The sequence below is a fragment of the Semicossyphus pulcher genome, unplaced genomic scaffold (genome assembly GCF_022749685.1).
Source record: "Semicossyphus pulcher isolate SPU_LCO1_2020_fin unplaced genomic scaffold, fSemPul1.0.p SCAF_27, whole genome shotgun sequence".
In the NCBI taxonomy this organism is placed as follows: domain Eukaryota; kingdom Metazoa; phylum Chordata; class Actinopteri; order Labriformes; family Labridae; genus Semicossyphus; species Semicossyphus pulcher.
This window is the reverse complement of record NW_027211701.1, coordinates 5,373,913-5,387,708: the sequence shown is the minus strand read 5'-3', so window position 1 is coordinate 5,387,708 and position 13,796 is coordinate 5,373,913. Positions and strand designations below refer to the sequence as shown.

General features: G+C 41.4%; 1 protein-coding gene across 1 annotated transcript in view; it reads left to right on the top strand.

Moving 5' to 3' along the window:
* rptor (regulatory associated protein of MTOR, complex 1) overlaps positions 1-13,796 on the top strand; it is a 201,080-nt gene that overhangs the window by 66,513 nt on the left and 120,771 nt on the right. Inside the window, exon 7 of the mRNA XM_069676908.1 lies at positions 9,073-9,248. Within this exon, the coding sequence (XP_069533009.1) occupies positions 9,073-9,248 (176 nt within the window). The remainder of the gene's footprint in view (positions 1-9,072; positions 9,249-13,796) is intronic.

Below are 13,796 nucleotides of genomic sequence, written 5' to 3'. Positions count from 1 at the left end.
GGCTGATGATCTTTTTGACAGATAAAAAAAGAAAAATCATAGGATGAGTCGCCCCTCTCTGCCCCTGCACCCCCACGTCCAACAGGGAAAAATCTCCCGCTGTGAGGGACATGTGTGAAAGGGTAACTCTAGAAAATGTCAAGGCAGAGGTCCTGAAATTTCCAGGAAAATGTCAGATGAGTGCATGTGTGAAAGGTGCCTCAGTCTTATCATGCTATTATTGGGAGCTAATGCCATTATGGTAGAAAAAAAATCTGTTTCGCTCTGTGCCTTTGGAGGATGCCATCTGCTTCTCCAATGGGCTCTGGAAAACCTCCGCCACACTACGTAAAACACGTCATCTGGCGGAGGCCAGGGAGCTTGCTAAACTACACTTGCTCAATCTAGGACGCCTGCCTCCGATGTCAAAACCATCAGGTTTGAAATGTGGTCTGCAGACCAGAAGATTTTTTAGACGATCCACCAGTATATTTTCGGTGTATTTCAGATTCTGTACCGCTCTGAGCCGTTGCCTGCAGCAAAACGGTAGTATTTCCCTCCAGCGTCTCTCGCTGGGTCGATCCTTGCAGAGGTTGGGGCGAAATGCATGCTGGGTGTTGTAGGAATGTAGAATGGGCGAAACCACAAGCTGTTTGTACAACTTTCTCCACAGCTATGGCGCCAATTTCAAATATTATTGCTTCTATCGATTACAGAGAACACCAGCTTTGACTGACAGTGGCTTTTTCCGCGGAGAATTGCTCCTTTAAGGCAGAGACGTTTGACAACAGAATATTGTTAAACTTTCTGCGCTGGTGTTTGGATTTTCTTTTTCTAATTATTGTGTAGGAGGCTTGAAGATGTAACGCCTGGTTCGACTGGAACTTGCGTACTTGCGTCATAAAGATCAAGCTTTAACATTTTTGTATAAACAATGTAAATAGATTCCAATCTTTGATTGGAAAAGTGTGAAATTTTGATATGTAAAATGTGCAGAAACCCTTAAAATCACTCACACATACACACTCCGTTCTCTCCCTCACATTCATACATCCTGTATTTCCAAAGGGGGCCTAAGTAAGTGACTGTTGAGTCATGATTCTCAGCATGAGTCTTCTCTCTGAAAAATCCTGGATGTCCTCATTTCTTTGATCCTGCCAATCAAACAGGCAGCGTACTCTCAATCATTGAGTTCTACTTCAGTCATGGGAGTACATAGTCCCCCAACCCCACCCCTCTACACACACAGTCACACAGTTACACACCACTACCAGCTCATTCCCTTTACAGCTTCATCTTTTTATTACGTTTTCTATCTCCGTTTCTCTCCCGGCTATGGCATGTTATGTGAATCCCTAATGAGATGGCGCTGTCATTCATCTCAATTATTCATTGCAAAGTTTCAGGCAGGCTATAGATGCACTGGAAAACGAGAGATGGAGAGGAAGGAAGGTATAGGATGAGCAGTACTGAGCAGAGGGACAGGAGGGAAAGGAAGAACTGCTGTGGAGGGGGAAGGCAGCAGCAGCTAAACTGCTGAGTTGCCGCAGTGTTTGACAGAACTTGTCACAAATATCTCACCATCGTCAGCCTCTCCTGCGCTTCTCTTTTTCTGTTTGCAGAGGTCATGGTAGGGCTGCAGCGTCAGGGTAAGAGGCAACGCTTTTGTCTTGCTTAATATCCAAAGATTTTCTTATTCCAGAAGTAATTCATTATTTGCCCCATTTATTTTGAGTTTGTTCAATGTAGTAATTAGTCAAAATACAACTGCCGCATATTTTATAAATCCTTTTAATCTAATATTTGTATCCTTACTATCCTAACTAAGTTCAGTGAAGTGTTTTAACCTTTAAATAAACAGTTATTATCCATATTAAAACTAAAGATCCTGAAAGAGACGGACAAATGTTTTTCTTGAGCAATCAGGGAAAAGAAAATAACAGTTACAGGAAAGACAATGCATATGCTCAATTTTTTATATATTATCTAATTTAAACAATAACATTCCCATGACCCACCCACAACCCTCTTTAGGCCTTAAATCTCAGAAAGCACCTACAATGGGCTTTGAGTCTTATTCTAAGACACAGTGCCAAATAAAGAATTTTGAATGAAATATTAATTACAGTGACCTGCTAAGGCATCTACATAAAAATGAGAAATAGAGTACAGAAAAAGGTTTTGTAAATAATTATAATTATTATAATAAAAATATATATTTATTAAGTAAATAAATAGTTTAATTTAAGTAAAAAACAGACAAGGACACATCGTGCGTCTGGCTTGTAAATCATCCACAAATTCACTCTTTCATATTTAATTGGACATTTGGGGCATATGTATGCCTCCATGCTGGCAAAGGCATCTTATTGTAGGGTTGTTACTATCTCAGGATACATCTTGCACAAATGTCAACTTTAATGAAAGAATTAACTGATTATATGGTTAAGACTACACCGCAGTTTTTTCAACACAAAGGTCAAAGATTAACTCGACTGTGACAACCTGTGACATCATAGAGTCCTCAAGAAAACAAGAAACATATAATACAAACATTACACAGTAATTGAGGAAAGAAGATGAGATTACACATTTTGTCTGATATTAAATTGGTTGTCATACTAATCTTGGCTTCTCACCATGAAGCTTTGGTTGTTTTATAAATCTATTATGGTGATCGGGGAAAAAAAGTGTGGTAATCATCCTGGTTTGAGAACTTTGTTTCAGCTTTATTATGGTAATTCTAGTGAACTATAGCGAATATTAATATATGATCTGGTCGTAATTAGTATGGAAATAACATTTCTCTAGAAAAAAAAATTGCACACCCAAACGGCAGCTAAGAAAAAAAATACCAAATTGTAGCTGGTGAAGTGTTTAATTTCCAGCTGCAGTAGCCGTCTCTGCCTGTAGGTGGCACCCATCACAATATCTACATCTGCATTGGAGCTACTGCTGATGCTGACTTTCTTGACCATGCAATCCCGATGTTTGGTTGTACTATGCTGTGGACTAGTATTATTGTATCCTGTTTATTATTTTACTCTTTAAACCCTGAAGTAATTAGTTTTTTAGCTTATGATATCTGAGGCTGTACTCTGGCTCTGACGTTATTCTGCCCTCTACTGGTCAAAAAAATCACCGATTTCAGTTAAGACTTTTTTCATCAAAATATATATATATGTAGAACTGTATTTAGAAATCCCGCCACATAGACATAGTTTTATGAGAAGCAACAATAACACAAATTAAACTTTTTATTTTGGCTGACTTGCTGGATACTGAACAAGAATTGACCCTCCAAGCTGTTTTGCCAGATATAGGAGCACGCTAGGCTGTCACAATAGAGTAGAAGTAGCAAGTTTGAACAGCCAGCGAGGAGGAGGAGGCTGCAGAACAAACTCCTTGTTGGTACAAGGGTTACTGAGTAGTGGGCCACTTGGGGATCTCCCAAGCCTATAGCCAAGATAAAAGTTTTAGCTATAGTGGCAGTCAGTTAAGTGTCAGTGTAGTCAAACCCTAAAGCCTGGGAGTGAAGCTTTTCAAGTTGCTATGGTTGTTGTTAGCTGAGAAATACTGTGTTGCTGACGTAAGAACAGACAAACACATGTTCAGTTTTGGAGATAGTAATTTACTTTCTCAAATCATGGCATACCGTGTACTCCAGAGGTATTTACTGCATCGTCGCACAAAGATAATTTATTAACAGTGGGAGCTTTAGGGTCTAACTATAGTGTTTGGTTAGGGAAATTACCCAAGGAAGTCCCCCGGTTAAATGCAGGAGAAGTTGCATAACATCCATAAGCAATTTCACTTTTCCACCTGAGTGCTCGCCCTCCTCACCCACTCACACAGGAAGTGAATAACGGGGAGGGGTAATGGAAGATAGAGAGAGCCCGATGACTTGCAGAGACTTTTTAATCATGCAGGAGATGATCCAAATGGGGAGTCCCCCATCTCGCCCACACACTCCTGCACACACATCCCTCTGACGCGGCTCTCTGTGCACACACATAGGAGGTACAGAGAGGAGTCATGCAAAGACGGACACACACGCATACACGTTGTCAGCCATTTTTAATTACACATGCACGGTGCACCTGTTTCACATAGCACAACAGGCCTCATCTCACCAGGGACTTTATGAATTTGAGACGCAGACGAAGAGCGTGGAGGAGGGCTGAGGGGAAGATATGAGAGAAGGAGGAGGAGGAGGAGGAGGTGTTATGACACTCCTCCATAGCACCCTATCATCCTCCTCCTGCAGTCCATTCAGTCTGTGTGCGTGTGTGTGGGTGTGTGTGTGTGTTGGTGTGTGTGTTCTCTGAGTGCTCTATTATGGGGCCACCTGCTTCCTTTTAAATATCTCATCACTTCCTGCATGCACTCAGTGAACATGCTCGCTGCATTAGCTGCAGGGCGGAAAGGTACGTGTGTGTGTGCGCCCCCTGCAGCACTCACATCTGGGACATGCTGGACTGTTGGAGTTTGGACTGTGTGTGTGTGTGTGTGTGTGTGTGTTGTCGATAGGGTTTTTTTTGCCGGCATTTCCAGGATGCTCACATTAGGCTTCCTCTGGCTCCTTCTATCATTTTAATGAATAATTAATGCAGAACTGTAGAATTTATTGCTCCACTAGAGTTACGTTTTGCTATGGAAACATGCTGTGATTGTGTTTTTTTATACTTCAACCCCCCCTCCCCTTGTAGGATTAGTCTCATACATTAGTGTCACTTTTTTTTCAAAGAAAGGAATTCTCAGCAATTAAATTGTACCCTGATATCCCCAGTGGAAAAGAGAGAAAAGAAAGCTGTCGTGGTGATTTTCATGGTAATTTGTGAGATTACATTATGCTAATGTGATAATTACAGTGGAAGCTTGGCATTAATCAGCCTCTGCTGGCAATGTTGTCGTATTTACAGTTCGGATTACTGCGGCACGCCGTCACACACTTTCTCCAAATTCCTTTCAAGAGACAATGTTCCTCTTAAGGTTGACACAATGAGAGGCTTTAGCAGCACACGCCGCTTTTGTTTGAGATGCCTGTCTCTGCCAGCGAGTCGACAGTTTCCTCATTACAGAGAGAGAAGAGGAATTGCGGTACAAGAGGATTGGCACAGATCCATCAGCTCAGCAACAGGCGTGCTCCCACTCATGCCAGCAAACATTTCAAAGAGAAATAAAATATGCATGCTGATAGAAAAAATGACACATGCACCGTTACATACGTTATCAGACTTCCCCCTCCACTAATTAAAACTATTCTTCTGTATTTTTAATATCATGATTTATTCATGTGTGTGCAGAGCTCCTTATAGGGCACTTCTGTTAATACATTATGTCTCACACTGAGATCTGAGCCTCAGCTGCTGCTGCACTTATTATAGAGTCAGCTAATGAGTTATTGGACTAGCAGAGAGCAGGGAGGCGGTGCAGTATATACAGGAGCAAGGAGGCATTACATAAATCTACACTAGCTCATCATAAGCCTTTTTGCTGTTTGATAAAGTTAACTGGACACCAGATTGAACATTTCAAACAGGTCATGGCAGTTTGGGGAATAAAATACACTCATGATCTATTTGTTACTTGTCTAGCTAATTTTCAGTAGGAATAATCATTTTCCTGTTTTCTTGCTTGTATTGGGGGCAGCCTGCCAGATCACTTATTGTGTTCGTTTTTTTGTCTAATCCTCAGTTTGTCTCGCCTCAGCCTCTGGGTGCAGAATGACTAGCGAGTGCTCGCCTCAGGTTATTTGGGTTTACCCAAACTTGCATCAGATGCTGAGCTACAACACACAGCAAGCTTTGAGGCTCACTTTCCATTCAGGAGCTCGGATGCTTTACTGCTCTGTTAGTGCTTGTGTTTTAGTGGTTTGGTGGGTCAATTATATGTAAAAGTGCTAATCTGCTTGTTTTTGTTATTTTTCCTGTCTTTATGATTGCATGTGTTCTTTATTGTTTTTTTTGTAACTTTTCAAAAAACTTTGCGCAAGCCAGCTGTAACCGTCATTGTCATTTTTGCGAACTCACTTCTGGCTACTAACGTTAACATCACTACTACTAATTACTACATTTCAAGCTAGCTACGTTTCAACAAGTTGCCACTAAACGATGGCAGAGACGCGTTTTGTTTTCACGACAGAGCATGCTGTTGGAAATGTGCACAGTGGGCAGGGACGATGCAGTTTCAGGAATTTTAATGAGGGAGAAGGAGGAGATGCCTTGGGAGGATTTTTACAAGGTAATTAAACGTATCTTGCAGAAAAAACATATCAGACACAATTCATTATTTCAAGCATTTTATACGTCTTACAACATGACTGGAGCTGGTCTTAAATGAATATGCAAAAAAAAAAAAAGAATGAAATGAAAATCGATGAGGTATCATACGGATGAAGAACACAAAGAGTATTGGTCAATAGAGTGCAATACTATATTTTATTGCTAATTCAATTCAAATGTAAACATTATTTAAATGTTAAAAGACAAGATACATTTTAAATTTGAAAGGAATAGTTTGGTCAGCCTTTGTGTTTCATGTTTAAACTTGGCTAGTTGTTGGGAACGGTTAGCACGCTGTTATTGAAATGGTTTACAACAGGTAGCCAGATGTGGTACATTTTGTCTTCACATCAGAATCTAGTTTCCTCCAAATATAAGTGTCAGATAACATCTGTCATACGTACTGAGTGGGTTGTAGCATGCGTTGGCTTCCAGTTAATGATATAAGTCTGCACACTGGAAGAGTAACCATTGTAATTGCCAGGGCTTTTAGTGTCTCCTAAGACTTGTAACCGACTGTATGAAGACATCTCACACACTCCTCCTGCTCTCAGTCTTCATGTCCGCAGCCCCTCAAGTGTTTGCAAACACAGAAAGAGTTTTAGCACTCCAAGCAGCGTTTTCCGCCGCAGTAAACAACTGTTCAGGGTGTCTGCGGGTCTCCAAGAGGTCTCACAGTGAGCGTTTAGCAACTGATACCGTCGTGCTTCTCTACAAGGAGCTTGGCCTGGTTTCAATATATGATCACAGCTTTTGATGCATCCCACACAAGTGTTTATAGATAAAACTGAAACTGGCACATTGCAACTGTTGGAAGGAGTATCATTGGTAGGAGGGAGTGAGGTAAACACTGGTTTTGCTTTTGAACAGGATGCAAATTTTCCTTCTATGCAAATAATAGAACAAGAGTTGACTGTCATATTTTGGTGTGACATTAGCAAGAAGTAACAGAAAAGGCGATTCCATTGTTTAAAAAGAAAGTGCCTTTGAATCGTCTTGTTATTTCTGTGTCTAGAAAGCTTCAGCTGCTGAAGAAATGAGTGGTTTTCAGAGTCATTTAAAAATGGATGAGCAACATAATGCAATGTTTCTGGGAACAATAGAGACTTGTGTTTTGCACAAGAGAGGAAATAATAATGATTATTATAATCATAACAATCTCCCTCTCTAATTCCTTTCTAAAATTAGGCAGAGCTGAAAGGTGAAAGCAGCAACCAGAGCAGTCAGCGATGATAAAGCGAAGTGTTGGTTTTCTGCCTTCATTAAGACCCACAGCTCATTAAAGTCTACTCAGCAAAAGACGGAAACCATATTGAACTCCCAGCAAACAAATCAACAGAGCAACAGCACAATGAGCACATAAATAGTCAAGAGCTCCAAATATAATTAAAGTTTTACATCATATGCAAAGCCCCCTCTGTTTTTCACACTTGCAAGTATCGACTGAGCCGTACCAGCTAATTCTGTTTTTTTAGAATAGACAGGAGGATTGTTAATCACTAAAGACCGCCTGCTGAGGGGGCAAGCAAGAGGAAAATGTCCTCCCTGGGATCAATAAACTAACACATTATCATTACATTCTAAAAACGTCTCAAGCAGTGCTCCAAATGTAATGTTTTGCCTGAAAACACAAGGTGGCAAACCTACAAAAAGCACTAATTTGTATCTTTTGCAATCAAGTTTCCTCCGGTTTTTATGCAGCAGAGGGGAAAACAAAACGAAAATGTGTTTATTGCTTATCCCATGCCGTCAATTACAGGTGCAGATAGTTTACCTCATAACTCTCATCACTTTTCTTTTCGTTTCACCAACTGTATTTGTATTTTCACTGTGGTTCACACAATACAGCTGCCGATGGAGATTTAAAAAGCATGTCTATGATGGGAAAGCTTCAGTCAGTCATAAATACTTCTCACTCTGGGAGAAATGGATACATTCTGCTCTCAGCAAAGTGTGTTCCCAAAAGTTGACGAGTGATCCAATAAATAGTGGATCTGCCTTTGTAAGAGAGTTTTCTGGGAGCGATGAGATGGTGCTAAATCTGAGGAGTGCAAACAGCTTGCAACAACAATGACAACAGTCAGCGCAGGCTTGTGTGGGCGTTAACAGGGTGCTAATGACTTCACCTGTTGCCTTTGCTGGACATTTGCTCAAAGTTGGACTTGTATTAGTTTACTTACTTTTTTTACTTCAAGTACCGAGATTACAAAGATCTGCTTCTGTGCTATCTTTGTGCCACTTTTCTTCACTACATACATTTCTGCATAGGTCTGCAGGTGATTCTCCCTGTGTCTCTGACCTTTTATTTCACGTCTTCAGCAAAGGTCATCCTAACTACTACTAACTACTTTGATCCCAGAGCACACTAGAAAAACCACCAGAGCATCAGTCAGTGCATCAAAGTCAAAAACTTCCACATTGTCTAAATGGAAGCAGCATCCTCCAAACTATTTCGATATGTGAGTCTGTCACAAAGGGATGCTCTCTACATCTGTGTCTGCTGTGACAGACACAAACACTGGCCACAAACAAGTTCCAGGTCTTTAAAGTCAGGCTGTCTGTCACCCAGCTCCTTTCTCTTTCTGTCCCTCTGTCATTCATTTCCCCAGACAGAGGGTCAGGTTGCGGAACAGCTCAATAATTTAGTGTTTTGAGCCTGAAACCCTGTTCTGTGGTATTTGCAGCTTTAGAATATACTTTTTATTGTACTTCAGCCTAATTTTACTTATGTTAGCTCTCTTCAGACAGCTCAGCTGGTCATTGAAGCCAAATGAATGTAAACAAACTGTGTCGTGTTTTATCTGTTCAGGTGGCAGCCATCAATCCCAGCCACCCACTCGCCCAGATGCCCCTACCGCCCTCCATGAAGAACTGCATCCAGCTGGCTGCCTGCGAGGCCAGTGAGCTGCTGCCCATGAACCCCGACCTCCCAGCCGACCTCTTCACCTCCTGCCTCACCACGCCCATCAAGATCGCCCTCAGATGGTAATTGTCTCTTTAATTTGTGTCCATTCTTTCTGAAAGTACAGTTTTATATTACGCATCAAAAGCTGAGACGTAGAGGAATTCCACTTGGTGCATTCAGGATGTGTCCTATATTCCTGCTGATGTACTGGGATTTAGTCACCCAGTCTGTTAACATTGAAACAGTGTTTTCTGTAAATGAGCCTAAACAGGCTTTAACCAGCAGGGAACAGAGTTGTAACACTGGAGCTGTTTGGTTCTGGTCTTTCTCTGTAGGTCAGAAAAACTGTAAGAAGTGTTCAACTTTTCTTAACACGATCACCTCAGTGTTGCTGTGGTTCTCCTCTCCTGCTTTAATGCCTCAAGGTTTTTATATTTTGTTTAGACTGTGGGATTACATTCGGCTGCATAATGTGTTTATGAGCTGTAACAAGCATACAGAGGATCAAATACTTTCCCTTTACTATGCAGGAGACTGTGTGTCAGTCATTAAATTGTAAAGCCTGTTAGTGGCAGGTTGGATCCCTGCTTGGACACTCTGAGGACACGATGATGTGCCCTGTGCAGAGAGCAAACATTCCTCTGAGCTTCGACCCTGCTCAGTATTCAGCTCTGATGAGAAATATTCAGCTATGATGAAAAATGTAAACCGACATTATCCACAGCGATGCGAGGATGATGATCCCTGCAGAGGCAGCTTGGGTAAAATAGGCGAAAGATATTCAGGCAATTTGGGAGACTTGGCTGATACAGTGGCCTGATGTAAATGCAGCGTGATGCATCATTCAGAGGACTGTACTGACGGAGCTTCAAGCTGAACCACAGGAGCTCACAGGTTGCATCAGCCAGTCAGCTGTGTTTGGGGCACAGTGAGGGTACGGGGCTTGCACACCCAAGCAAAGGTGATTGCATCACCTCCGATTGCATGAAGACAACACGCACACACGCACGCACACACACACACACACACACACACACACACAGATATGTCTTTCATGCTCTACATAAACATGTACTGTATCTCTGCATTCTATATGTAGGGGCTCTTATTCTGACGGGACTAAGAGCTGATTAGAGTAAATGAGGCTGCTGGAAGTTGAAGTTATCAAACTTTTTTTGTCAGCCTTTACTTATTCTTATTTTTTTTAATGGTCTTATCAGTCAATCAATCAATCAATCAATAAATCCGAAAGTATAAACGGTTCTTGCACGGCTGATTTATATATTTTTTATTTTGAGAGAAACGTGTTAATTATGGTTTAAAATTTGAGATCGTTGCGCTTGTACTTTAACTACCTTAAAGATGACCTAATGATGTGTTAACTCAAAAATATGAAACAAATGTTCACCTGGCCCGAATGACGTTAATGTTACCTCTGGGCTATTGTGTTGATTTGCCTTAAAAAGCTACATAAGCTGTAAGGTAGGTTATGAAACAGACTGAAATTAATTCTGATTACTCTATATGAGCTCCAAATGCAAACAAGACCATCAGCGACAAGAAGGTCAGTTAGCTAGCTACTGCGCTGTGGAGAACGTCTGTCTACGGCCACTTCTCAGCGATCAAATCAAATCCCTCTAAAGATATGTCCCGCCTGCACGTCCTGTTTCACTCGGAAATACGTCACGATACAGAAGCTAGATACTCTCGAAATGCTGTTTCAGCCCGACTTTAAGCATGTACAGGACAAAATCAGCAAAGAGATAAGAGCTACGGCTTTGTCCACAGGGGGCGCCAAAATTCACACAAGCCGAAAGTTAACGACCAGTTAGTGAGCAAGCTAGCTAACATTTTACATTTAGCTGATTAGAAAGAGAGAAAGATCCAAGTTAGCTTAGAGAGTTCTTTGTCACTGACTCGCGCTCGCATGTTTCCAGGTCCCAACAGCCCAACAGCTATAGTAGTTTCCCTTTTTTGTCACAGCACCACAGTTTTTTGTGTTTTTTTAAAAAAAAAGTTATCTTACTTTCTGTCAGTTTTAAATATTTCCTCTTAACAGAAGATACTTTACCATGTCACAAAAGCAGAAGTGTGAATAATGAAATGATGGATGGCAGGACTTCATGTAGCTGCTTTGAGTTTAAGGTTATGGCAACGTCTGCTGTAGAAAAAGACCATTTGAGGACTGATTGTGTGATGTCCTTCAGGAGGAATTGTAAAGTAGAGAGAATTACATTTGTAGACGCTCGAGTTTAGTTCAGCTTCACAGCAAAAGTGTCACCTCTTCATTTTATTCTTTCTATTTGCTTTATCTGAATTCTCGCTAAAAGTAACTTTTAATACAGAGTGGACGGAGAGAGAGAGACTGTGAGAGAATTTAAATGTGAGAAAGACACCAACAGCACAATCTTCACCTGCTGGGGTTAAAGAGATTTCTTGATCCAGATACAGTGTGTATCTGCAGCTTACAGAGTCCCTTTGGTAAAATAAATCATTACCTCCCCTCACTTTTTTTGCATTTTAATAACACACTTGCACTTAACATCACAGGGATGATTTAACACACGTGTTTTTTTTAAGTGTGTAAGTGGGAATGACTGGTAGCCTCCAGGACGTGTCCTACAGCGAGCCCAGTGTTTCTTTTCCGCCAGAATTATTGAAGAGTTTCATTTATCTTCCTCCCTTCAAAATCCTCCTCCTGCCACGACCTTCAGCATAATGAGGTCTCAGTATTCTGCCATTAATATTGATATCCCTTACCAACATCCCATTTCGGAGAACAAGTTGCTAAAAGCCAGCTGGATATTATTGACTGAACTATTTGTTAATACCCTCTGCTCCAAAAAATGGATGTTGTGGAGTGCAGCGAAAGTGGGAACTTGTCCCTCCTATTAATGACTTGGCGATGTCAGGCCTCAGTGGTTTATATTCATGAGTTTACTTGTTGGTGGTGGCGGTGGCTCAGTGGTAGAGCTGGTCGTCTCTCAATCGGAAGGTTGGGGGTTCAATCCCTGACTGCTTCAGTCACATGTCGAAGACACTGAACCCCAGATTGGTCCCAGCCATCGGGTATGAATGCATAGATCTGATTGGAGATTGGCAATAAGTGTGTGAATCTGAGTGTGAAAAGGGTGAATGTGATAGTAGTGTAAAAAGCGCTTCTATTGGTCGGTAGACTGGAAACGCACAATATAAGTGCAGTCCATTTACCATTTCTTACTTCTCCCTAATTAGAATAGTATTTGAAACTTCCTCATACAGCTCAGTTGAGTCAATTCGCTTCTTTGGCATAAAGGTGACATAAACACAGAGGCCTCAAAAGAGAATATTCAGTCTTGTCACTCAAGTATTGATTGATTGATTCAGCAGAAAGGACACATTTTATGAAGAATACATACAGTTTCACCTGAAATAAAAAATATCTATACCTACACTAAAACCTCCTTCCTATAAAGGAATGATGCCTCAACTCTGACCATCTATATCCAGTTTTCTTTCTTAAACAGATTCAAGTAAGACTGCTTCACTCTTTAAATTAGAAATAACACATTTTTCCTAATAAAGGTTGACATTTTCTGCAAATAAACTCACCATTCAGGGGTTGCTGGTAGAGCAACAGATATAGCATTTTTGAGGTTGCTACTGATACTTATTTTAGAGGAGAAAAATCACTGATTATTTACACGGTGGCCAATATATTGTGACTTTTACTACATTTATTGTGCACTGCTTTTGCACCTAGATGATTATGCAATGCTACTCAGAAGATTGTTTTCTAAACAAAAAGGACTTATTTAACATGATTACACTTTGACTAGCTAGACATTTTGTAACTGACATTATCAAGTCAGTTTGTAGTTCTTTCAGTGTCACTTGTGGTCACGGAGGTCGCAGTTCAACTCCCTGAAACCTCAAGGCCTTGGAGGAGGCAACACTGTGTGCTTCTGGGACAAACATTACTAATTCCACACATAGTTGACAGCTGACGTTGACTGTTCTCCTGCCAGGTTTGGTTGAGTGTAACAGTTTGATTGAGAGTAGTCCCAGTGCTCGAGAAACCTCCTTATCAGATAAACAAACCAGCTGTGGCCTGTATCAGCATCAGCCTCCCCTCCAGCTCTTGCTGAGACCTGGAACTCTTCACAAGTCTCCAAAGACGCTGCGCGCCCCCTCACACCCTTTGATCCCTCCTCCTGACCGTCAGGTGGATTTTTGCTGTCTCACCTGTAAGTTTATTATTTTCTAAATAAAGGCAGGCCGAGCTGCCTTCTATTTAATTTAAAGCTGCCCCAGAGTGAGAAACTGTGAGAAAAGGAGGGAGGGAGTTCGGCAGAGTTAGAGTGGGAGGATGGACGGATTCACTGATGTGCAGGCTTACCTTGGCTTTAAAACTTTAATGAGAAGCATTGAGGGATGGATGATGGGGTTTACAGAGTGAGAGAAGGGGGGGAGTTGGGGAGAGCAAGGCAGAGTGAGTGCATGCGTACATTTCATTGCTCAGCTGAGCAGAAAATCATTACTGATGGAGCGCCATCTTCAAGGGATTTCCCCACTGCTGGGATGGATGGGGAGGGATGGACTAGGTGAGCATTTGAAAGCAGAGAGGGAGGGAATGGGATCACACCAGG